The sequence below is a fragment of the Protopterus annectens genome, chromosome 17.part0, assembly GCF_019279795.1.
Source record: "Protopterus annectens isolate FY-2018-M chromosome 17.part0, PAN1.0, whole genome shotgun sequence".
NCBI classification, from domain to species: domain Eukaryota; kingdom Metazoa; phylum Chordata; order Ceratodontiformes; family Protopteridae; genus Protopterus; species Protopterus annectens.
In genome coordinates, this window is record NC_056751.1 from 703,211,224 (window position 1) to 703,237,829 (window position 26,606).

General features: G+C 40.9%; 1 protein-coding gene across 1 annotated transcript in view; it reads right to left on the reverse strand.

Annotated features, from left to right (window-relative positions):
- PCP4L1 (Purkinje cell protein 4 like 1) overlaps positions 1-26,606 on the reverse strand; it is a 703,528-nt gene that overhangs the window by 161,060 nt on the left and 515,862 nt on the right. The window contains exon 2 of the mRNA XM_044059438.1: positions 14,519-14,573. Within this exon, the coding sequence (XP_043915373.1) occupies positions 14,519-14,573 (55 nt within the window). The remainder of the gene's footprint in view (positions 1-14,518; positions 14,574-26,606) is intronic.

Here is a 26,606-nt window from a genome sequence, read left to right on the forward strand (position 1 = left end):
CTGTGTCCATCAGAGACATAGTTGCCAGACTAGAGATGAATTTCTAATTACCCCATCCATTGGTCCAACTTGCTGTGAAACAGGGATAGGGTGGATCTCTGCTTCACATGGATGCGGAGTCTGTTCCAGAGAATGGGAATTCTCTGAGAAACATATCTGTGTCTTCAACATGACCAATTTATGTTGCAAGCAAAATTTAGGTCTTCTACTCTAGTAGCTGTTTGTTTTGCGGATCTGCAAAAGGTTCATCAAAACAGGGTTCAGGGATAGCTTGTATGCCAGGCAAAGATCGCCTTTCAGAAATCTGTATGATACTGAGTAAAGAGTCAGGGCTTTGAGGTGATCAGAATAAGACATTTTGTTTATTCGCTGTATTCTTTTTGTAAGAAACCTCTGTGGACCTCCCAGTTGCTGCATGTGTCTGGTCAGGTACATAAGGAAGAGGGCATTATATTCTTTAATGGGTCTGATGAGGGCTGAGTACAGTGGAATACTGACGTGCCTCGACCTAAATGCCAAGTCCTTGCTTATAACTTGAGCAACTTAGAAATATTTTCTTACTGCCTTGGACACATCTGGCCAAAGGCTAGGTTACTATCTACACAGGTTCCCAGATCCCTAACTACTGAATCAACTTTTAGGTGTGTTTTATTGATGAGGTAGTTACCTGGGGTGGTCAACTTACCAAAAGGTGCTATAATGCATTTCTTGGTATTGAGTTTTAAGCCATGGCTTTGGCACCATGTGTTTGTCTGTGTTAGATCTTCCTGTAGGCTTTTCTTGTCTTGGGGGGTATTCAATATCTGCTCCCAATTTGCAGTCATCTGCAAACTTGGTTAGCTAAAGGCCTTTGACATTGGCTTTGATATGTGAGAAGCAGATGCCAAAGAGGAGTGGGCCTAGTACTGAGCCCTGTGGGACTTCTCTGGTGACTGGCCTCTTTGTGGAGGTCCTCACCAATTCTAACCTCCTGGGTCCTATCACTGAGCCAGCTGTCTATCCAGAGTGTTATAAAGGGGCTTATTCCTAGTTCTGTAAGTTTGTTGACAATGCCCAAGTGAGGTATTGTATCAAATGCTTTAGCCAGATCTCAGTAGGCAGTGTGGGCCATTTTTCTCTCACCCATTGCCTTAGCGACCTTTTCAAAGAGGTAAATTCAGTAAACATGTCCTTACTTTAACAAAGCCAAACTGAGATAAGGTCTCCTATATCCTGGTTGATAAATTCAATGATAGCTCCTTCCATGCCTTTGCAAATATGCCTAGTCAGACTAATGGGTCTGTAGTTTCCAGGATCTGTTGACAGTCCTTTCTTATGAAGGGGATGACTGTTGCTGTCCTCTGTTCTCATGGCAAAAGCCCGTTTTAAGACTATAGTTAAATAATGACTCCAGGGGTCCTAATAAGTCATAATTTAACTGTTCAGGAGGCATCCTGGGATGTTATCTGGGCCGAATGAGGCTGTGTTCTTGGCTAGTACATGCTGCATAGTTATAGTTGGAGAGGTTATGTTTGAAGGTACTTCTTGAGGAATGGTCGTGGGTAGGGATGGGGGTAAAGTTGGAACTGAAATTTTCTGCTAACAGGTTTGCTATATCACTAGGCTTGGTGAACATAGCACCATTAGCCACTAGTTCAGCACATTGCTGTGTGCTGCCCTTGAGGTTTCTGACATAGCTGAAGAAGGCCTTATGGTTATCCTTCACCTGGGAGGTTATCTTAACCTCAAAGTTGTATTTTCTTGACTTAATTAGCCCTCTTACTTGGCTGTTTAGTTTGATAAGAGGGTTTTTATCTTTAAGGGAATTACCTTTTCTGATTTTTGCCATACCTTTTTTCTTTTTGTTGTATATCCTGCTTAACTTTGGATGCCACCAGATAGTTTGTTTCTGGTAAATACAGCTGCCTCTGTGCAGCCACTGACATGGTTGCACAGAGTTTCTGTGAGCAATTCAGTATAGGCTACTGTGTTCTCTGGGTTTGGCGGGACATTGAATTTTGACAAACCATCACTTAATAAAATGTAATTTGCCTTGGAATAGTTTCTGTTACTGGTTTTAATAGGATTATGGAGTTGATTTTGATTTCAAAGGAGATAGCTTTATGGTTGGACTGTACCAGGGAGGTTCAGACATTGTGACAGCATTCTCCCATATTTGTGAGCACAAGACCCACTGTGTTGCAGCCTCTAGTGGAATTATTCACTATTTGGTCAAGGGTGTTTGTATTTGCAAAGTCCAGAAATCTCTGTGCCTGTAGGTTTTAGGGTGTGTCGGATTCCCATTCTGTAGAGGGATAAATAAAGTTTCCCATGGGTAGGGTATTAGGTTGAATTGTAAGTGTCTCCAGTAGATCTAAATATGCATTTTGAGTTTCTTAGGGCATGGAGGGTGACCTACAGCTGGCTATGATATGGTAGAGGATTTTGTCTGTGATGATCTGCACATGGAGAAACTCCAGCACAGCATCCAGTTTGACCACCTTAGAGGTGTGCTTGTTAATGATGTACATCAAAACACCTCCACCTTTAGCCCTTGTCTGTGCAGCTACTGGTCTAAAAGTGTGGAAGGTACTGAAACGTTGCACCACCAGGGTACTCTCTGTCGCTTTAAACCATGTCTCAGTAACTGCACAGATGTCTATATTCTTGAGTGTGAGAGAGTGTAGTTTTTTTCATTTAGGCTGCTGACATTGAGCAGAAACACCCTGAGGTTCTATTGAGTTGATTTTGCTATGTTATTAGATTTGTCATTTTGGCATTGCCTAAGAGACCACGATGGGTGGATAAAGTTTTAGCTAATATTCAAAAGGCTAGATGGGAAAGGTGCAGACCATCCCTGGCAAAACAACATGGTCTGATAACCATGTCCACCTAAACTGATAAATATTAGATCTCCTTAGAATGACACCAGAAGGCAGCCAGTTGTTGAAATCAATCATTTTTGCTCATATCATGGCATCATTCTCAGTGATGGTAATATGGCTTCTCAGTGCTAGGCTGATACCAGCCTGAGACACATAATCTGAAAATGCCATAATGTCTCTCCTCATATTGCCCAGGGAGGTACATATATGGCCATTTACATCTACATGGACTATGATGGAATCATACTGATTCCTGTGGTGTACTGACTTGAATGCATGTGAAATTTCGCAGATACTGGCTGCAGACAAGCAGCACCATTATATTTTACTTTTTCAGCCTGGTTAGAGAGACATCATTATGTCTTACAATGGAGTCCCGTATGATGAGGGTCCTGGGAAGTGTGTTTGCTTTCCTTAGGGGCTTACTGTTTGGGATTCCATTGAGAGTGACAGTATTTGTGGTGTAAGGTGATGTTTTTTCTTAGTGTCTTTGGGCTTGCTGAGGCATAGCTTTGACAGTGGGTGGTCTAGGCAGGAGCGGCTTTAGGTCAACTGGTGCCCTAGGCAAAAGGGCTCCACAGCACCCTCTACCACACCATCTGCTGCCCCCATCCTGGTCTACCTACACCAAATAAATACTGGAAAAGCACCCCTGCTACAGCGGCGCCCTAGGCGGCCGCCTAGTTGGCCTATGCCTAAGGCTGGCTATGGGTCTAGGTGATCTTTGTTGTTTAGGAATATTGCTTTTAAGTGCCTCAGCATATGTTAGTCTATGTGTGTGTTGTGTGCTATGTAAGGTGAGTGTTGTGTATGTGGATTCAATAACCTGATGTGGACTTGTATGCGAGAGTTTATCCTCCAGTGTCATTGGGTCAGTACAGCTGTTGCATACTGTGTCTGCTTCTTTAAGGATTATTTGGTTGTCAGTAAACATGAAACAATTGCTACATTGTCTCAAGATGCCCATATCCACCAAGCTGGCTACAGAGAAGTTAGGAAATTGCATATCCATACTGTCCAGCTTTGATTGGTGAGCTACAAGGGGGTGGTGTATTGAGGTTAGAAGGCTATGAATGGTGCTTTGTGACTAATAAGGCTGCTTAATTGAGACCCTTTAGTAAGGCCAAACCTGCAGGAATACAACAGTTAAGTACCAAAATAAATACAAAGTAGCAAATTACGCAATAATGATGTCAAAAAGCTTCTCAAAAGTACAGTTCTCAGCAATCAGACAGTACAATATCAGAGTACTTGAAAATAATTTAAAGTGTAAAAAAAATCAGCAAATAAAGCAGTTAAATTGCAAAATAGTAAAATCTATTTGCCAAGGGTGCACAGGACTTATTCAGGACCCTCTCAGGTTATGGCAAGGATGCTAAGGAGATGGGAGCTTTGTGAAAATGATGATTTGCAGTAGAGGAGGTTGTCACCCAGAATTTTGAATCTATGTATACCAATGGCTGGGAAAAGTACTTAGCTTCTGCAACTGACAACAGCAATCAAAGACAGAGGAAGGGACCTAGGTAGTCAGATTGCCACAATGGGTGAAAGCCAAAGAAACTGGCTTTTAAAACCACAACAAAAAAGGGTGGGAAGTTGAGCAGCCTAGTGCTTCGGATTGTGAGGAACACTCCTCATTTAAAAACAAAGTAGCTCACTGTTCTGCTGTTCTACATTGAATAGCAATGGCTCCTCTAGATGGTTTTTGATTGGTTTATATTCTGCAATTATAGTCAGTTGGCATCGCAGTGTACAGACCAATCAAATACATGCTCCTGAGACAAAGAGAGATGATGAAAACTCCCAATATTTGACCAATCGCATCCTGATTTTTTTTTTTAATGTGTTACTGCAATGACTTCAAAAAGACCTTTCAGGGAGTAGAAAAATCACCTTTGGACCAATGAGTTTAAGGAGGGTATATTGTGTTTGTGGTTCCGTGTCACATCATTCATAGAGGAGGAAGCCAGGAAAGATTTATCTGAGCGTAGTTTGGTGAGAAGGACACACAGCAAACAAAAGATAAGCCGCACCAGTCCTCCAACAATCCAAACACTGAGATTTGGTTTTGCTGGATTCCAGAATGGTTATGGTGGATGGTGCTGTTGCTGGGCTGGGCTGCTGATTGTACTTGGATTATTTATTTGTTCCTGAATTTTGATGTGGACTGGAGCTGCAGCTGCTTTGTTTCCTGTACTGTGCAGAGTAAGTGACTTAAAATATACATTGTAATGTCTCTGTCCTGTTCTGATTATTACTGGATTTGTCCCTGATTTGTTGCATTCCTTTCAACTGTCCAGATTTTTGCAGAATGTCCAGACTTTTGCCTCATGTTTTTGTTTTGTTGCTCATAAAATTTGTGGTTTTCTGGTAACTCACTGTGATCTGAGGATTAAAGTCACTAAATAATGACATGCATTTGAGTTTCAGACTTTATATCCTTCATAAAAATGCATGCTAACACAAAACTTGTTTTTTTAGCTACTTTCCAAGTTTATAAGAGCAATATTTAAAATGTATCCCTATTTTGGGGCCTTTGTCCAGATTTCTTGTGCTAACAGGTCAAGAGGTATGTAGGAAATGTAGCTTTTTTTGTATCCTGTAATGCCAAGACTTAGAACTGTTCAAGAAAAACTCGCATTGAGCACTACAGTTCCCAAAGTATGTTGTGCAGTGTTTGTGTTCTCCCACGTGGCAGTGCAACACTAAACTTGGTTGCTTACCTGTTGGAAAAGGGCAGTTAGAAGTTCAGTTGTATGTTTTACTTTCATTAGTTTGCACTGGATTAAGTTGCATTTGTACTTATGTCTAATCGGATATTAAGTATTGTAAATGAAATACAGGCATTTTTGGTGAACTTGTCTGAGGCATCTAGATAATACCGATGCCAAAGTACTTTCAAGACAAAAAAGACCCAGCACCTTGCTCTGGTGTAAACGAGGATATGAGAACATGCCTGCTTGAAACTGACTAAGGTTAGGATTGTTAATTAAACAATGCTTATAGTTTTTTATGTAGAAAGGTTGGGTGCTAAGTGACTTGCTCTAGAATAAAATATGAAGTTTAAAATGCAGTTGTCAGTCTGAAGATAAGGGGAAATACCATTGGAACTGTGTTACTGGGTTTTCAGTAAGAGTCTCTGTTAGTCTGAAGTAACCAAAATATGTCTGTAACTGCGTAAACTAATTAACTTCATCAGAATTCTGTATACTGATTGTGACTAAGTAAGCCTGCTAATTTGAAAAATAACATATTTTAAGTGCTGCAGTGGGGGAACAGTTGAAAAAAGATAATCAATTCTTGTGTATCTAAAGGGCAGCATTTGGAGAGGTGTACCCAGGTTGAACATGGGAACAGGGCAACAGACTAAAGATACGAATATGTGACCAGTTAAAGCAGGGGAATTGCGATGATTTTAGTTAGCTTAAAGTAATTATGCTGGGTTGTTTGCTTTAATTAGTTGTCCATTGTAATTAATATTTTTGAAAATTTTCATTTGTTACTGATTTCTCAAAAAAGGTAGTATAAAATAAGGTGGGCAGTGATGGGATCAGATAGGGACTGGGACTTTGAGCCAGTGGTTCCCTGAACTGCAATCCTGGTTAACTACACGTAAACCTAGAAGATGACACCAAATTTGTAATGCCCCCATTCTTTTGGTCTAGCAGTTGGCACTCAGGGTTCAGACTGTGAGCCATAGTTCTTGTAGTATATTTGGGTGTCATCTGACAGGAAGTTATAAAGTTTCCTGTTCTGATGACATATGCTGTAATGCAGTGTTTTTATTCCCTTTGGTGTTGTCTCAAACCACATGCCTGTGATATTTATAGCGAGCTGACTTGTGTTGAAGTTCAGGAGCTGGGCTCACAAAAGTCAATGTTTGGCAATTTCTGTGTCGTTTATTTATGCATTGCCTATTCCCTGCTTTTGTCTCCAGTGTTAGCTCTGCCCTCTTTACTCCCTCCTAACACTAATGATTTTTGGAGATAAGGTAATGAATTATAACCTGTTTTCACAATTCACACTCTGTTATTCCATCAATGTCTCAATGTCTCTGTCCCTGATTATTTCTGGATTTGCCACTGATTTGTTGAGAGGGATGCACTAGACAAGAATTAGAATGTTAACCTTGTTGTTTCAGAAAATGATAATTCACATTCAACTATTCCATCAATGCTTCAAGTTTCACTAATATTTTACGTGTCTCTGATTGCCCCTGACTATTTCTGTATTTGTCCCTGATTCGTTGAGAGCTATGCTGGTGCCTTTTGGAGAAAATGTTGTGCGCTTCATTTAATATCGACTAAGTTATAGACAACTTCTGCTTCAGAAAACGGTAATTCACATTCTCTTATGTTTTCATTTCCTGAAATTAATAGTAGCTGTATCTTGTGTCTTTGATTAAGTATGGATTTGTCCCTCATTCTGACCCGGTTTATCCTTGATTGTTTGTCATACAGTGGCATTATTTACCAGTGGTGTTTCCACATTTATGTTAGTATCACTGCAGCCTTTGTATATTTTCTTCATAACGGATCTTTCTGTTACAGTTAAAGTGTGCTATTTGTATTTTGAAGTAGCATATTAGGATTTCATGTTCTACAAGTGTCCCATGATGGGATATGGTATGTCTGCCTTTATGTTTTGTTTGTATTTGTGCTTGAAGATGTGAGATCTTGCATTCTTTGTTCATGACCATTCCAAGACATGATGTCTTTTGTTAATGTCACATTCTCTGTAAAAGTACAGAGTACCATAGTTTGTATTAACTTTTTAAGGCACCTTTTCCAGGTACAGACCAGTGTGTAGGGCTGGACTAAAGCACATTTGAATTGGTGACAGTGAAGAAATGCAGGTAATATTGTCCTGATGTATGTAGTTTATATATTGATTGCTACTGCTGGTGTACATTTCATGTGCCAGTTGGTGTAAGTGTTTTGGGAGTGCTTGGACACACATTACGCTGGGTTTGTTTATACTTAACACGGCTTTTAAAAGAAAATCAAGGCTGGTTTGATCATACCGCAAACGTCATTTTACAATGGAAATCACCCTCCGTCCTGCAACACTGGTTAGCTGGTCAAGTGAGCCCCGGAGGCTTGCAAGTGTCATCTTGGAAGCAAGGGAGTGACACACCTCCAGTAAGCAAAGTTCACTTAATCTGATTATGCAGGCTTTTACAGTGAGCAAAAGGAGCAGAGATCAGCAGGAGAGGATGGTGCAGAGGCAGGAAATTTCCAGTGATGTGGGTAAGTTGTAGGCTTATTGCTCCATATCTTTGATTTAAAGAGATGGTTCTACTTTTTAGGCCCATTTCTTTGTCTTTGTTCAGTAACACCATTGTTTTACAAACCTGCTAGGTACAGACTACCCTGATCACGATGAGGACAGGGATATGGATATAGATGGCACCCAAAGAAGAGAAGGAGATAATTTTTCAGGCAAGTTGGGCACGTGCCTTTAACTGGCTTTCTCTGAGTAGGCATGGGGTAAGATATGCTTTCTGCAAGACCTGTGGCACAGATTTCACAATCCATCGTGGTGGCCGACATGATCCGCAATGACATGACAACAGAAACATAGACAGAATTGCAAGCATGCAGCTGGAAGGGCTATGGCAGACTTCTTTGGACCTCAGAGTTTAGCAAGTACAAAGGTTGTTGAGGCAGAGGGTGGTTTTGTGTCACTCCTTGCAAAACACAACTTGTCATTTGCAGCAGGAGAACACATCCTGAAATTTATGAAGAAATGTGGTGAGGATCAAGATGTTATCTGGAAAATGACGTGGAGCAATGAAGGCAGCATGCATTGTATAGAATGTTCTGGAATATGGAGGGGATCAAGATGTTATCTGGAAAATGACATGTGGAGCAATGAAGGCAGCATGCATTGTATAGAATGTTCTGGAATATGGAGAGGATCAACATGTTATCTGGAAAATGACATGTGGAGCAACGAAGGCAGCATGCATTGTATAGAATGTTCTGGAATATGGAAAGGATCAAGATGTTATCTGGAAAATGACATGTGGAGCAACAAAGGCAGCCTGTATTCCTCAAGATATTCTGGGGCCTCATTACCAGAATAATGCTGCTGCCAACAGCCAGAAATCGCCATTGTGTGCATATGGACCAAAGCACAGACATGAGTAATTACTGACTTTTGGTGATCCTTATTGGTTACCTTGATGAAAAAGTAGGCAAAAATGTTATACGTTTCATTCATATGCCAGAATGTGTGTCAGGAACTGGAGGAGCATTGCTTGATGCTTTAATGTCCACTCTGACAAAATTTAACATTCTAGTTTCCAACATTGTGGGCTTTTCTAAAAAGAAAGTTGCCTCAGTGATTGGAAAACACAATTCTGTGCAATCTTGTTTAAAGGAGGTGAGGCCGACACACAAGGTCTAACTAGTAAGGCTGGTGTAAAAGCACTACATTCACCAGTTGAAGAACTTAGATGTATAGTGTCATTTCAGTTCCAGTGCACAAAGACGACAAAAAATGCAAGAATTTGCTTTGTTCACAGACACTGACCCCCTCACAATTATTAGGCATGCACCTACTGGATAGCTGAGTCTTTGGAAATATAAGCAAAACCCCGGACATGTGACCAGCCCTAAATTCATATTTTTTGTTTGCAGAGCCATGGTCTGCTAAAATGAACTTAATTTCTGACCACCTGCAGAGTCATGAATTGCATATTATTTTTATGTTTCTCAAGTATGCACTGGAACCTTTACTGGAGTTCAGCATTCAGCTTCAGAGCAGAGAAAGTCAACTACTGACACTGCATGCCACTGTGCATAAACTCCTGAAGCTGTATGTTGGCAGACTCCTCAGACCTGCGGCTTCTGACATGGCACGCCACTGTGCATAAACTCCTGCAGCAGTATGCTGGCAGACTCCTCAGACCTGACACTGCATGCCACTGTGCATAAACTCCTGCAGCAGTATGCTGGCAGACTCGTCAGACCTGCGGCTTCTGACACGGCATGCCACTGTGCATAAACTCCTGCAGCAGTATGCTGGCAGACTCCTCAGACCTGCAGCTACTGATACTGCATGCCACTGTGCATAAACTCCTGCAGCAGTATGCTGGCAGACTCCTCAGACCTGTGGCTTCTGACACTGCCAGCCACTGTGCATAAACTCCTGCAGCAGTATGCTGGCAGACTCCTCAGACCTGCAGCTACTGACACTGCATGCCACTGTGCATAAACTCCTGCAGCAGTATGCTGGCAGACTCCTCAGACCTGCGGCTTCTGACACTGCATGCCACTGTGCATAAACTCCTGCAGCAGTATGCTGGCAGACTCCTCAGACCTGCGGCTTCTGACACTGCATGCCACTGTGCATAAACTCCTGCAGCAGTATGCTGGCAGACTCCTCAGACCTGCAGCTACTGACACTGCATGCCACTGTGCATAAACTCCTGCAGCAGTATGCTGGCAGACTCCTCAGACCTGCGGCTTCTGACACGGCATGCCACTGTGCATAAACTCCTGCAGCAGTATGCTGGCAGACTCCTCAGACCTGCGGCTTCTGACACTGCATGCCACTGTGCATAAACTTCTGCAGCAGTATGCTGGCAGACTCCTCAGACCTGCAGCTATTGACACTGCATGCCACTGTGCATAAACTCCTGCAGCAGTATGCTGGCAGACTCCTGAGACTTGCAGCTGCTTTCAGACTTCTCAAACACAGCGATGTTTCGATGTTGACTGACAGTAACTCTGTTCTGCTGAACAATGAGCTGCATATTGGCTATGGAGTCAAACAATACATGAATAACTTATGAGGACGATATCTCTGGCACAGTTATAGAATTTAACTTTCATAAAAATTTACAGATTTTTATGCTGCAGTACTGCAGTGCTGCAGAAAATGCTTAAAAAGTTTCCCATGCAGGGTCATTTAATGAAAGATGCTGTATTCCTTATTAATCCTTCCAAAAAATTGGAAATTTCTTCAGGACTTGTCAGGGATGTTGGCTTCTGTTTGGGTGTCTGTGAGAATGATGCTAAGGCTAAACAATGAATTGATGAGTTTATTCAGTATCAGACTGAGGACACAGGGAACCTGACCGGTCCAGTAGATGAGCCCCACCTGTGTGTTTCCAAGTACTGGGTGCACCTTCTGAGAGACCTTTGCAGTGATGGAAACTGTCACTCTTCAAGCAGCTGATGATGACTTTACTTTGGTGCCACATTGAAATGCACAAGCTGAAATAGCGTTTAGTCTGGTATGGAAAGTAAAGACTGGATTGCATCAGTCTCTCAGCGTGAAAATACTGAACCCTTTATTAACAGTTAAAATGAATGAAGAACTGGACTACTGCGATCTTAAGTTACTAAAACATGTCTTAGAAGCTGCTAAGAAAGCAACAGCAGCAGACAAAACGTCTGCATATGACGTATCTAAAGTATGATTGGATGCTATTTGTTCATGCACTTAGTGTTTACTTGGAATCAGCTGTGTGATATTTAACAGATTTGTTTAGAAAATGTAGTAAATGTATCAAGTGGTATTAATCAACAGGTGATTTTAGTTTCGATTTTGTGCAGAAATACTGTTTCATGTACTTATGGTGTGGTTATGGTTTGCAGATTATAAAATAAAAGTTTGGAATTTGACTCACAAGTGTGTCTTACTGAACATTTTGTCTTATTGAATTTTACAAATGTTCAAATAGGTCCCATGGCAATGGCACATTTTGTACAGTACAAATATAGGGTGTTCCACATTCTGACTGTTTGTCACACATTGCTAGGGTTTGTGTTCCACACTGGCCTCTTAAAACGTTGAGACCCGTGGTGGGAATACTGGGAGAAAAAAAATCAAGCTACTGGTAAGCCACACAAATCATGTGCAGAAACTTTTTGTTCACAGTGTTAGCATGTCAGCCAAAATGGCCAAGAACATTTTTTGGTCCATGCAATCTTCTTCTTCTTCTTTCGTCTTTTCCCAGTTAGGGGTCACCACAGCGGATCACCTGTCCGCTCATGACTGGCAGTGGAGTTTGTACGTTCCATAGAAGGCACACACACATGCACACACTCACACCTAGGGCCAATTTAGAGTGTCCAGTCCACCTACTGCATGTCTTTGGGATGTGGGAGGAAACCGGAGCACCCGGAGGAAACCACGTGACCACAGGTAGGACATGCAGACTTCACACAGAAGGCACCCCTGCCGCGGATCAAACAAGAGAAACTCTTGCTGCAAGGTGGCAACGCTAACTGCTGCACCACCGTGGCCCCCCATTTTGGTCCATGCAATAAATACAGAGAGTTAATGGCCCATGCAATACAGAGAGTTAATTAAACAAAGACCAGGATATCAACGCATTCTCATGTCAAAAGTTCTTGATACGGGGGTCTGCAATAGAGGCCTCCAAGAAAACCAGTGACCCTTCTTGGGATCCTAATTTTGTGTTAGAGAAGCTAACACTTGCTCTGTTTGAACTAGCTAGCCAGGCTGACTTGAGGTTCTTAACATGGAAAACAGTTTTACTGATTTCTGTGACCTCTATTAGAAGGGTATCTGAGTTGCAAGCTCTTAAGGCGAGTCAACTCTATCTCATTTTCTACAGAGACAGGGTTTCTTTGAAAACTAGTCCTTTTATGCCTAAAGTGGTACTGAGTTTACTTTAAAACAAACGTTCCATCTCCCCATTTTCTTTTCTGAACCTACAAATGGGGGAAAAAGGGTACTCCATATCTTGGATGTCCACAGACAACTCAGGTACTACCTTGTTAGAACTAAATCTTTCAGATTTTAGGCTCAATTGTTCATTTGTTGTGAAGGTAAGAAAAAGGGACAACCTCTGTCAGAACAGAGTGTTTCCAAATAGTTGCCTTTTTGTATACTCACTACAACAAAACTATCCCAGGCAGAGTCAATGCCCAATGTACCAGGGCCTTGGCTTCATATATGGCTTTTTGGAAAGGGATTGGATTCTAGAAGTATTCTAGAAGCAGCAACTTGGTCCTCTGTACATACATTTGCAAGGCATTACAAGCTTGATTTCTTATCTAGGACAAGATTAGGCATTGATAGGCCAATTCTCCAGGGGCTTCTGGACCCATCTCCTTCAGCCTTTCAAATATAGTAAGCTAGGGTAATCTACTCATATAGGTAAGGCTACTGCAGCAGTGATCAATATGATGAGCACAGCACAGTTGTGTAAGTAAACTTATCATAACAATAGATGTTTGAATGATTATTGCTGCAGTAGCAACTCCATCCCACATCCCCCTTGTTTTTTGTTGTGTTGTTTATGCCAGAATGTGGACGTTTAATTTTCGTTGTTCATAGCAGTGTCCTTTCAGGACACAGCCTCCAGCTGTCTGTTGGCATGAAAGCTCTGAAGGGCATGGCACCAAAACCTGTCTTTATAGTCAGCTCAGCTCGAGCTGACTGATGGTTTGGGCATGTGGAAGGTGCCCTGAAGCTTTGGAATATGGATGGCTGTTATATTCTTGGCAGGATGTAACCCCATATAGCTAAGGCTACTGCAGCAGTGATCATTCGAACATCTACCGTTATGGTAAGTTTACTTACACAACTGTACTTTTCACATCTAGTCCATTGACTTCAGAACAGGGGCAAGTCTGACTGATGTTCAGAGCACAAGAGCTTAATGTGTCTAGCTTTAACAACACTTCTTTAATACATATGTAATTCTACTTCATATTAATTAAGATGTTATATCACTGCAAAATCAAAACTACTGCATGTTAATATCACTAAAGTTGATACAAAATTATCAAAAAAAATCAAAACTAAACTGCAAATGCCCCAAGACACAACCTTGGACCATGCAACTAAAACACAAATGTCAGTGGCAAGCCCCTCTGCACCCAGCAACACCCCCTAGTAGTTTTATGTATTGCATTTCCAAGATCACAGTAAGTGTAATCTAAAAGTTTAAAAGTTCTATATGTACAGTTTAGAAAATATGATTGTTTGATGATGTATGTGATATCTGTATATATTGCTTTGTTTTACTCTGTATAAATTGTTTTATCTTACTGTGTGTATTTGTCTTCGTTTTGCTCGGGTCATAGCTGAAATTGGACTTTGGACTATCTTATCTGCCTGATTACGAAATGGCAAATAAGTAATTGAAAATAAACCAGTCACCATCATTTTGGGATATCAGTGAAACATCTCATCTGAATGATAGCATATTATGCTATATTGCAATTTTGTTAGTATTTCAATGTGAACCTGCTTGGTATGAAAGTAGAACCCAAATCTTGGGATGACAAAGACAACATCACACTGCACTGTCAGAAACAAAACATAAACTCAGGTGTCGGATATAGGAATAGACCACACGGACTGCTGATTTGCTTTCATCAAACCGTGCATGTAAGTTAACCTCCTGAGGAAGCACTGTATTTGCACTGATTAGTAAAACAGATATTTCTTAATGGTCACAGCAGGAGTGTTTATCTCAGAATTGTAATAATGGAGCTGAAAACACAGGACCTTGTTGCACTGTAACATTCTTGCATTTTTGAGGTTATTTGCTACTGTATGGTGATCGCTGTCAGCACACTCATGCATGCATTAAAAAGTCAATGTTGTTAGCTTAGCAGCTTTCTCGGTAATTGTTATGAAAAAAAGAAGAAATAACTACTTACCCTTTCCACTCACAGGGGGGGCAGCATTCCGTGTTGAAGAATTGTTTGGCAGCAGCTGAAACAAGATAAAAGTTATAATTACTTTGAGAAGCAGGGCTTTTTGCTTTGTAAGCCACCCAGGGGTGTACAAAAGATTGCAGTCTATCAAGTCTTCTTCCATCACTGCCCCCCATAGACAGATGACACATGAACAGCTAATTATTAGAGTCACTGGCTCAAATGTCCTTTCCATTAACTTGTAAGCTTTTTGCTTTCAGCAGCGACAGGGCTTGTCCTCTTGCTTGCTGCTTAAAAGGTTCAGAAAGTGTCAGACATTTACATCTTTGTGTTGTGCTGTTTGTCCTTCCTCTTAGGACAAGAAGAAAATTGCATGCAAACTATAAATGTTTGGTCGTTCTAATTAAAATACTCTCAAAGCAGCACTTCTTATGTATGAACACTTAACCAGCTGGATATGTGAAGAGACACTGTCCAAAGGAAAATGAGATTATGAACCATTCTTCTGAGAAAAAGAATCAACATGAATGTTAAACTTCAATTTTCCATGTTAAGTTGGAAGTCTCCTAGCCCTGACTGGAGGCCAACTACAGTCCTACTTGATTAAATCTTTACTGTAGTGTTGATTTGTTTTTAAACAAATAACATACTGCAAGGTATACTTTCTTAAATTCGATCAGATATGACTTTTGTTATGTTCACAGTCCTTTTATACCGTTTATCCTACTTTAAGAATAGGAAAGCTTAACTACATCATGGCAAGAAAAGTGATCTTAACGGAGACCACACCTTTTTTGTATATTCCCAGCAACCAGTGAAAAGTGGCATATTTATTTAAAAATGTTGCAGTTTGTTAATTATCATAAACAGCTGAGTATTTAATATGTTGAATCGGCTTAATAATTTTAGTAAGAAGTGTGGCAGCATTCTGCATTGATGGACGAGACACTACCTATGATTTCATGTAGCAGTATTTTATACAATCTTTTAATGACTCTAGAGCATCATATGTTGAATTTGAGCTGATACAGTGCATCAAACAGTGCTGCAGTTGTGTTGAAATATATGTATTGTATGTATCTGTAGTGATTGTAGTGATTTCAAAGCCAGAATGGGAAAGCCAAGACATCCTTTAAGGGTATATTTTGAAGCCACCTGTGATGTCTCAGGTTTGTACCAGTCCCAAGACCAAACAACATAGGTATGGTTTGCCTTGCAGCTTACAAAAGCAGACTCTGACCATCTAAAAGTGCATCTTGGTGGTTCTTGTCCAATGACATGAGGCTTCATGCCTCAAAATACAATTCCCTGGCAAAAAGTGCTAAATCCTGAATGCCTAAGTATACAGATGCTTGAGATACTTGCAGCTGTACAGATCAGAGAACAACACAAAAGAAAATAAACTTTTTTTTTCCGGGGGGGGGGGAATCTATTCCTTGGACCCCAACACCCTCATACTTTATTATTCTCACTCTGGTATCAGTCTGCACTTCTGTGAAAGAGCAGGTCACCAATTCAGTAAAAAGTGGTGCTCGTGCTTTTTCCATGAAACTGCAAATTGGGAATGCAAAACATACATTGTGAGGAGTAAGTAATTGGTTCTGTATGGAGTGAGGAGCATTACATGAGTAACTACTACCGGTTCTCTAAGGAGTGAGGAGCATTACATGAGTAACTACTACTACTGGTTCTGTAAGGAGTGAGGAGCATTACATGAGTAACTACTACCGGTTCTCTAAGGAGTGAGGAGCATTACATGAGTAACTACTACTACTGGTTCTGTAAGGAGTGAGGAGCATTACATGAGTAACTGCTACTGGTTCTGTAAGGAGTGAGGAGCATTACATGAGTAACTACTACTACTGGTTCTGTAAGGAGTGAGGAGCATTATATAAGTAACTATTACTACTGGTTCTCTAAGGAGTGAGAAGCATTACATAAGTAGCTACTACTGGTTCTGTATGGAGTGAGGAGCATTACATGAGTAACTGCTACCGGTTCTCTAAGGAGTGAGGAGCATTACATGAGTAACTACTACTACTGCTTCTGTAAGGAGTGAGGAGCATTACATGAGTAACTACTACTACTGGTTCTGTAAGGAGTGAGGAGCATTACATGAGTGACTACTACCGGTTCTCTAAGGAGTGAGGAGCATTACATAAGTAGCTACTATTGGTTCTGTAAGGAGTGAGGAGCATTACATGAGTAACTACTACCGTGAGTGATTACCCTAGAGTAACTTTGATGTTAAGACATGAATGATGCATGCTTATTTTTAAAAAATTAAACAAATGAAAAACTTCAGCCAAAAAGAAACACTCTTTTAGTATTCACCACGGTGGTGCAGCGGTTAGCATTTTTGCCTCACAGCAAGAGGTTCACCGGTTTGATTCTCGGCTGGGGTGCCTTCTGTGTGGAGTCTGCATGTCCTCCCTGTGGTCACATGGGTTTCCTGCAGGTGCTCCGGTTTCCTCCCACATTCTAAAGACATGCAATAGGTTGATTGGACACTCTAAATTGGGTATAGGTGAGTATATGTGCGCAAGTGAGTGTTGTGAATGAACTACCACAGTAGGGCTAGCCACCTGGTGGTGTAAACCTTTGCTCGAGATGATTGTCACTGCGGAAGTGACACCCTGAACCCATGTGCAAAATGGGAAAAGGGGTCGAGAATGGATGGATGGATTACTGCATTTCCCAAGGCTGAGACCAAAACAATGAAATATAACAAGCAAACATAGTGGGAGCAATTCCATTTTTTTTTACAAATTCTTCAATTCCCTCATTTATAAATGAAGCTGAGTGGTCCAGTGGCACCATTTTTATTTTCTCAGAGTAAAGAAGCTTGTCTTTAAGTTTTCAGTAGTTGCATCTGATGTGCATGTGCCTCACAGCCCAGTTCTAATTTCCTTAAAGAAATCTGATGACAGCATAAAGGATTATGACTAGTTTTCATAAGTTCATAGGTAAGTACTAGGCTATTGGCTCTAGGGCCTATATAAGCCTAGCCAAAAGGTACCCTGGCTTTCGCCACCCAAGAAAATTATTTTCCTGTGCCACTGTTGAGCAGAGCCACAGAAGTAATCCCCGGGGTGAATTTCCTATCTCCCATCCAATCAACAAGATTTTTCTTGAAGAGTGCTAATGAGGAGCTTTGTTTGATATAGATAGGTAGTTTATTCCAGAGTATGGGAAGTCACGGGGACAGTAATCTATCCCTCCAGCATGTTCTGTTTATTGTGGTGACAAGGTTTAGGTTCCTAGAGCATGTAGCTCATAGGGATTGGGATTTCTTTAAGTGGAGCATGTCTAAAAGTTTTGGGTTTGACATAGCTTTGTGTGTTAGGCAGAGATCGCCTCTGAGTTGGCGACATGCGATGGAGTAAAGCTGCAGTTTTCTGAGACAGTCTGTGTAGGGCATCTGTTTGAGGCTGGTAATCCTCTTTGTGAAGTATTTCTGCGGCCTTTCCAGTTGTTGTAGATGTCTTGTGAGGTACATACCAAAAGGGGCATTGTACTCTATAAAGGGTCTAATGAGTGATGAGTAGAGGGGAACAATTACCTCTATTTTCCTGGATGAGAAACCTTTTGTGATGAGGCATGCCATGTAGAAGTATTTCTTGACTGCTGTGGTGATGTGATTATCAAAGGAGAGACTACTGTCCACCTGTGTCCCAAGGTCTCTTATCACACTTTTGGTGTTAAGTAGACTACCACCTATGTGGTAGTTCATGGGTACAGAGTTTTTACCAAAAGGGATAAAGATGCACTTTTTGGCATTGAGCTTGAGCCCATGGCTTTGACACCAGGCATCTGTTTCAGCGAGGCCCTTTTGTAGGATGTCCACATCTTTTGGAGTTTTGATTATGTCTCCTAGTTTGCAGTCATCTGTGAACTTCATTAGCCAAAGACCTTCTCTGTTAGCCTGTACTTCAGAGAAGTAGATACCAAACAGGAGAGGACCCAAGACTGAACCCTGTGGTACTCCACTTGTCACTGGTCTGAAGTTGGATTTGGAGTCTGCTACTTTCACAGTGCGGGTTCTGTCAGTGAGCCAGTTGGCAACCCATCTTATGACATAAGGATTTATACCTAGTCTAGTGAGTTTATCTATAATTCCAGAGTGGGGGATGGTGTTGAAAAGCCTTGGCGAGATCTAGATAGGCTGTGTGAATCACCTTACCCTCATCTACGGCATTGGTGACTGCTTTAAAGAAGTCTATCAGGTTTAGGAGACATGATCTGCCTTTTACAAACCCGAACTGGGTGGGGTCCTGAGTTTGGAGATTACCAATGTCATTGTTTATAAGTTCCATGATGATACATTCCATAGCCTTGCAGACCAGGCCCGCCAGGCTAATGGGGTGGCAGTTTCCAGGGTCTGTGGTGGCTCCCCATTTGTGGAGTGGGATAACCGTTGCTGTGCGTCATTCAGTGGGCACATAGCCTGAGGTGAGGCTATGATTGAACATGGTACTTAGGTGGGGTGCCAGTTTGTTCTGTAGTTCATGTAGAACACAGCCTGGGATGTTGTCAGGTCCCATGGATGCTGTGTCCTTGGCTTTGGATAGTGTGTTTTTTACCTGTGCAGCTGTGATTACAGGAACTTTGCATTCTTCTGGTACAGAGATGGGCCCTTTAGGGGATGACAAGGGGGTAAAGTTAACACTGAATCTATCTGCCAGGATGTTGGCAATATCAGTTGGTTCTGTATATTTAGTGCCATTGTGCTGTAACTCAGAGCAGATCTGAGTGTTGCCATTGAGATTCTTGACATAGCTATAGAATGCTTTGTGGTTGTCTTTAGAGTCAATGGCGATTATGTTTTCGTAACTAGCTTTGGAGGATTTTTTGAGGGATCTCAGCTTCTTACTGAGGCTGACCAGGGAGTTTCTCCAATCATGGGATTTTACTCTTTTCTGCAACAGTTTCTTTCTTCTTTTGTAGAGTTTGTTTATGGCAGGGGACCACCAGATTGGCTTCCTTTTTTGGTGGATAGCATCTTGGTTCTGTTAGGGATTGCATGATCCATGCACTCGTGCATGTGCTTATAAAGTGCATTTGTGTAGGATTCAGCAGTCATACCTCTATTGTCCGTCAGCATGGGTGTCGTGAAGTTTGCCACTTCTGTCTTAAGAAGCGTGAAGTTGGCTTTGGAGGAATTTTTTACTGTGGTTTCCCTAATGGGGGGTGGGGGAGGGATGTGGATGTCTAGGGGGATTAGCTTGTGGTCGGATCTGACCAACGAGGAATTGACCTCTGGTGTGGAGCACCGGTTGCCCATGTTGGTAATAACCAGGTCTAGGATATTGCTGCCCCTGGTGGGGGAGTGGATAAGCTGATCCAAGGCATTGGAATTTATAAATTCCAGAAAACGTTGAGCACAAGAGTTGGTACATGAGTAGTTTTCACAGTTAATGGTGTGGTAGTTGAAATCACCCATTATTAGGGTGTTAGGTTGTACCCTAATATTTTCCATTGTATGAAGAAATGAGGAGTGGGAATCCTGGGGCATGGTGGGGGGTCTGTAGCAAGCTACAATTTGGATTGCGGTCTTGCCCAGAGTTAGTTGCACTTGGATAATCTCGGATGCATTATGCTGAGCAACTAGCCTGGAGATGTGGATATCCTTAATGAATATGGACACATCTCTGCCTTTAGTGTTTCTGTTTTCTGTTCATAACCATTTTTTTATGAGACAGTGATGTTAAGAAATTGACCTCAAGAGCAGAGTGAAGCAAAGCTCAAGAAACAAATGTTGATCTATGTTGAGAAGACATAACAAGTAGTTATAATCAGAGAAACAGTCCTAATTCTTTGCAGTAAATGGAAATTCAGCTCCTCAGAAGCACTATTACTTACAGAGGGACAAGTGTAGAAATGTAAGGTGTTGTACAGCTTTGAAAGTCATAAAATACTTAATTTCATACAGATAATGGACAGAACCTAGGATTGCTTTAACTGGAATAAACTTTAAAAGCTGTTGAACACTTCATTCTGCCTTTTTTGTGTAGAAACCTGAATTATTTTACAGATTTTAAAGCTGCTACTGTTTCTCAGTGCTGTTCCATGGTAGATGCTGTGTATGTGAGATTAATGCATAACTACTTTGAAAGGTGCATAACAAAATGTATTATTCACTTTTTGATATCACAGCATAAGAAGGTTATATTTTCCAGATTTCAGAGTTAATCTATGTGGCCCATCTAATTACTAAAGGGTTTGCATCTAGAAATAAAGAGGTTATAGTGCCCCTCTACTCATCACTCATCAGACCCATCATAGGGATGTACCTCACAAGACACTTCCAACAGATGGAAAGACCACAAAAGCACCTCACCAAGAGGATTTCTGGCCTTAAATGTATGTCCTATGCAGCCTGACTGAAAAAACTCCGGCTGTACTCAGTGGCATATCGCTTACTCAGAGGTGATCTCTGCCTGACTTACAAAGCCATGTCCAACTCAGAATTGATGGACATGCTCCACCTAAAGAAATCCAAGTCACTGCGAGCCACATGCTCTAGTGAGCTAAACCTCGCCACAACAATAAATAGAACATGCTGGAGGGATAGATTCCTGTCACAGAGACTCCCCATGCTTTGGAACAAAATTCCTAACTACATTAGGCAGAGCCCCTCACTAACACTCTTCAAGAGAAACCTTGACGAGTGGATGGGTAACAGAAAATACACCCCTGGGATCACTTCATTGGCTCTGCTTGACAGCGAATCAGTTAATTAATCAATGGGGTGGCGAAAGCCGACACTCTGGCTAGGCTTATAAATCCCCTCTGGCAGATAGCCTAGTACCTACCTATGAACCAATGAACCTATAATCTGAATGTTTCCATTTACTGCAATACGTTTAAAATTAAAGAAATAACTTCAAAGTTAGCCAGCAGCCAGTATGTGTGCCCAGGACTTTCTTAAGATCAGATTCAATGGCCACACACTTATTTGCATTTATAGGATAAAAGAAGACTCTCTTTGGCTCTAGGACTCCATTCTCCTATAGAAAAGCATTGGAGGTTTGGTGGTTCATAAATTGTCAAGAGTAAAAGCAAAGAATGGCCACTGGCCAATGACAAATCAGAAGAAAATTCCACAAAGTGAAGATTCATGAATTATGCATACACTTTGGTCAGTAAGTGATTGTTTTGTTCTAGGAGGATCTAAACATATTTATAAGGAAAACAATCTTAAAAGATCAATCAGTGAAGTGATTTGATGATTGCTTGTTCAGTAGATACGATTCCATGCAATGAAATACTGCTCTTTTGTTAAAGTGGACTCTGCTCCCTTGAATCTGCTCTAACCTATAGTGTTTTTTGTATATACCTATAAAAAGCTATACCCATATGTTCAGTTGCCTTATTGTATACATCATAGACTCCCATTATATTCATTGTCTGTGTTTGTGACTGCCTTGCAAAACTACATTTTGTGAACTGCAGTGATTCCTGCAATCTCCAGGTCTACAGATTTGGCAATATGGTGATGGTCCACAAGATAAACTGTTTTACTGATTATAAAGAAGAGGAAATCAATTGGAAAATGTTATTTTATTATTCAATATAGTTGCAATTGCATTTTCCTGCAGCAATGGAAGAAGAAATGGATTAGAAAACTACAGTCAATAGAAAACTTCACAGCTAGGTGGCTTTATTAACAGAACATGAAAAGTTTCATGTTTAAGCACATGTGTATGGACATTTCCAGTTTACAAAATATGAAATTGACTATAGCATACAAAAATGTAACATCAAAATGGAGAAAAGAGTAGCAAGGCAGATATCAGAACTATGCAGAACCATTAAATATAACAAAAGCTAATAGCAGGAGACCAAGTATGTAATATATAAGAAGGTATAGAAAGCCTAGATAACTGATTTTATGATGCCTTATTTAAGAGAAGTAGCTAAACAATTTTTTTAGAATATGAACTATATAAGCATTTAGTAGTGAAAGACAGAAAAACTTCTTCAGTCCAAGAAGGGTCAGTTAACACTATTTATTCCACTATTTTAAGTGCTTTTCGTCAGCCTGATAACAAACTTCTTCAGTTTCTGAAGAAGTTTGCTATCAGGCTGACGAAAAGCGCTTAAAACAGTGGAATAAATAGTGTTAACTGACCCTTCTTGGACTGTGTTGCTGGTTTTTCGAACCTGTTTTTGGATTTATTTAGTTTCTTGCCTTGTTTGTGTTCCCAGATTCTTATAATAGTGCCAAGCCTTAGGATAGGTGTGCTCAAAGTGTAAAAAAACAAAATTATTTTAAATGCATATTTGGAAGCAGAAAAATAAGCAATGAGCAATAATACAGTGATGCAAGGAGAGACAGCAATACACAGTAGCATAACATATGTAAGAAATATGACAACTGGCATTGACAGATTTATTTTATTTTATTTATTTGACATTTGTTAACCGGGTTGGTCCAGCTGGGCATGAGCCCATTTTCAGTGGGGACCCGAGGAGAAAAGCTTCAATTACAAAAACAATTAGGATAACATAGGTAACAAAGCATAGAAAGTACCATAACCAATTATAACTCCATAACATATTAATACAAATTATGACTCAAACATATTCAAATTACAGCAAGAGGGTTTTCTCAAAGAAATGAGTATATGAACCCCTAATGTGTTTTTTTTTTTGTACAAAAACAAGTTATATACAAGTGATCAAATAAGAGATACATAAGTGAATCAGAATTTATTGCATAGGCTTTGTAGGAAGGTATAGGTGCTTTCAGGAGTTCAGAGGAAAGAAGCACCATTTGTATAAAGGAGACATATCAGGTAGGTTCTAAGCAGAGACATGATTTAGTGTTGAGAAGATAATGTTTGAGTTCCTTTTTAAAGTGTGCAGGGTGTATGATGGAGCGGATGTTCAGAGGAAGTTTGTTCCAAGTGTGGGCTATAGAGCAGTTATATTGCAGTTTGCCTGTGTTCTTCTTTGGATGGTCTACATTCAAAAGTTGTTGGTTAGAGGTGCGGAGGGTTCTAGAAGGGGTATAGGTAGATACAAGAGTAGTGAGAGCTGGACAGAATGAAGACCTGTATAGAATGGAGTGAATAACTTGAAATTGAGAAAGTAGCAGTAGTTGAGGGAATTCGAACCATTGTAATGAGTTCAAGGCAAGGCAGTGATGGGAGTTGTAGGGGAAGTTAGTAATGAATCTTGCAATTTTATGGTAGGTTTGTTGCAGTTTGTTCATGGTAGTAGCTTGTATATTGGTTAGTACTGGGGCTGCGTAGAGAAGTGTGGGCAGGAGGAAGGACTGAGCTAGGGAGAGTCTAGCATTTGGAGTAAGAAATATTTTGTTACGATAGAGCAACCCAAGTTTATGGTGTGTTTTTTTTATTCCTTCCAGTAAGTGTAAGTTAAATTTGAGCTCATCATCTATAATGACGCCTAACAGTTTAGTGTGTGGTTCAGGTTTTATGATTGTGTTGTTAGAGGATGTTATGGTAAATGTAGATTTGTGATTGGAAAAAGAGTGGGGGAGAAAGAGCAGGAGCTTGGTCTTCTTAGGGTTAAGGATAAGCAGATTGCCAGATAGCCATTTCTCTGTGGATAGAAAGGAGTTTTGATTAAGGGTGAGAAGGTCTTTGATACTACTGGAGATTGAGATGAGTGTAGAGTCATCTGCATATTGTATAAGAGAAGACTGTCTACAAGAGGTGAATAGTTCGTTTGTGAAGATATTAAATAAGAGGGGACCCAAGATAGAGCCTTGAGGAACACCTGTTGGAACAGATATAAAGGGAGAGCAGGAGGAGAGCCATTTGACAGATTGCTGCCTACCTGAGAGATAGCTAGAGAACCAAGCAAGGGGGGAAGAAGACAGGTTGAGGTTAGATAATTTAGAAAGTAGTATAGGGTGAGAGACTGTGTCATAGGCTTTGGAAAGGTCAAGGAAAAGGCAGGATATTAGCTGATTGTTATCAAGGGCATTGGCTATGGTATGAGTGAAAGAGAGGAGGGCGGTAGATGTGCTGTGGTGGGGACGGAAACCATGCTGAGTGGGAGTGAGAAGGTTGTGTTGGAGGAAATGGTTGAGAAGTTGTAAATGTATGCATTTTTTGAGCAACTTGGAGATGGGAGAAAGAATAGCAATGGGATGATAGTTAGATGGCTCAGTGGAGTTGTCACCTTTATGCAGTGGAATAGTATAGAAGGATTTCCAGATAGTAGGAACTGTAGCCTCTTGTATAGATCTGTTAATAAGAATGGATATAGGATAGGCTATAGATTCAGCAGCGAGTTTGAGAAATGCAGGAGATAGGTCATCAGTAAAGGGAGAGCATGGTTTAAGCTTAAGAAGAAGGGATTTGATGTAGGAAGTTGACACAGGTTTAAATGAGAAGAGATTCTGGCCATGAGGGTTGTTGGTAGTAGTGATAGTTTCAGCATTAGTATTTGAGGGTGTAAGGTTTTGGATAGTGTCAATGAAGTGTTTGTTGAGTAGGGTAGCAATTTCAGGAGGAGATTTGTTGGGGTAGGGTGAGGGGCAAGAAGGCTTGCCAGGGTAAAGTATTTTGTTAAGAGTAGTCCAGAAGTTGCGCAGGTTGGACCTGTTGTCCAGTTGAGGAGAGTCATAGTAAGAGGTCTTGTCTTTGGTGACCAATTTCTTAACTTGGTTACATAGTGTTTTGTATTTAAGTAGATGGGGAGTATGCCTGGTTTTGAGCCATAATTTCCAGGTGCTATCCCTGGTATGCATTAGTGCTCTAGTATCTTTAGAGAGCCATGGAGCATGGTTTGATTTAATTCAGATTTTCCTAGAGGGAGCAAGGGAATTAAGGGTATCTAGGAAAATGTTGTTGAATTGCATGACAGCATCATCAAGAGGGATATGTTTAAGGATGGACCAATTAATACTGCATAGCATGGAATTAAACTGGGTGTTATTGAAGTTAGTGAGCTTATGGCAATCTCTAAATAGGTGTGGTTTGTGTGTCAGGGAGGTATGTCTAAGGATAGAGGTGGGGAGGTGATCACTTAAGGAGTCAGATAGGTACATGGGCTATGGTAGAAGTGAGGAGAGTTGGTGAGTATCCAGTCAATGGTGGAGCTGGAAGATAAGTCTTTATTGAGAAGGGTGGGGGACATAATTAGTTGATGGAAACCATGTAAGTTGATGCTGGATTGTGGTGAGTCAGTAGTAAGTTTGGACCAGTCTATATTGACATTACCAAGAATGAGGGTTTCATAGTCTAAGTTGTGACTAAACCAGGATAGGATATTTTCTAGGGTGGGTATATTATTCCCAGGGGGGATGTAGATAGAAGTGACAGCAAATTTCTTGTGAGGGTTGAGATGGCAGTTTAGGATGAGAATTTCAGCAGGATAGAAATTGGGGATGGGGACAGTGATAGGAGGCAGGTTTAGGCTGTCTGAGTAGAGTATGGCTACACCACCACCTTTTTTAGGAGTTCTATCAGCACGATAGATGTTGAAACCTGGTGGCAGTATTTCACTGTTAGTGATGTGGGACTTGAGCCAAGTTTCGGACAAGGCAAGGATGTTAGGGTTTGTATGGGCTATCCAGGAATGTAGTTCTGAGATCTTGTTTGTTAGACTTTGAATATTTATAGAATATATGGACAGATGTTTATGTGCAGGTGTTTGTTGTGAGTCAGTATGGGTATGGTTAGGGGTGAGAGCAGAAGGGGTGGGATTGGAGGAATGATGAAGTGACTGAGGGCCTGGGTTAGGGTGGATGTCACCAGAGAGTAGAAGTTTATTTGTAAGGTGGGTGAGTGGAGTATAAGCTAAGTGAAGAAAGATGAGTTTAGGTTTGAGGGTATTTGTATGATTGGAAAGGAGGTTAAATTTGTGAAACGTAGAGGAGGAGATACTAAAAAGTGATGGGGAGATAGCTGAGTAGGAAGTTTTGAATAGGCTAGTGTGGGATGTAGAGGTGGGAGAATCTTTAAGTGGGTTGGGGAGGTATGAGTGGTATGAGTGAAATGAGGTTAAGGCTGATAGGTAAAAGAGTAGTGGAATGGCAAAAGAAAGGAAGAGTTGCATTGTTGGGAGATAAGAGAGAGTTAGTATGGGGACTAAAACTGAAGTGGAGGAA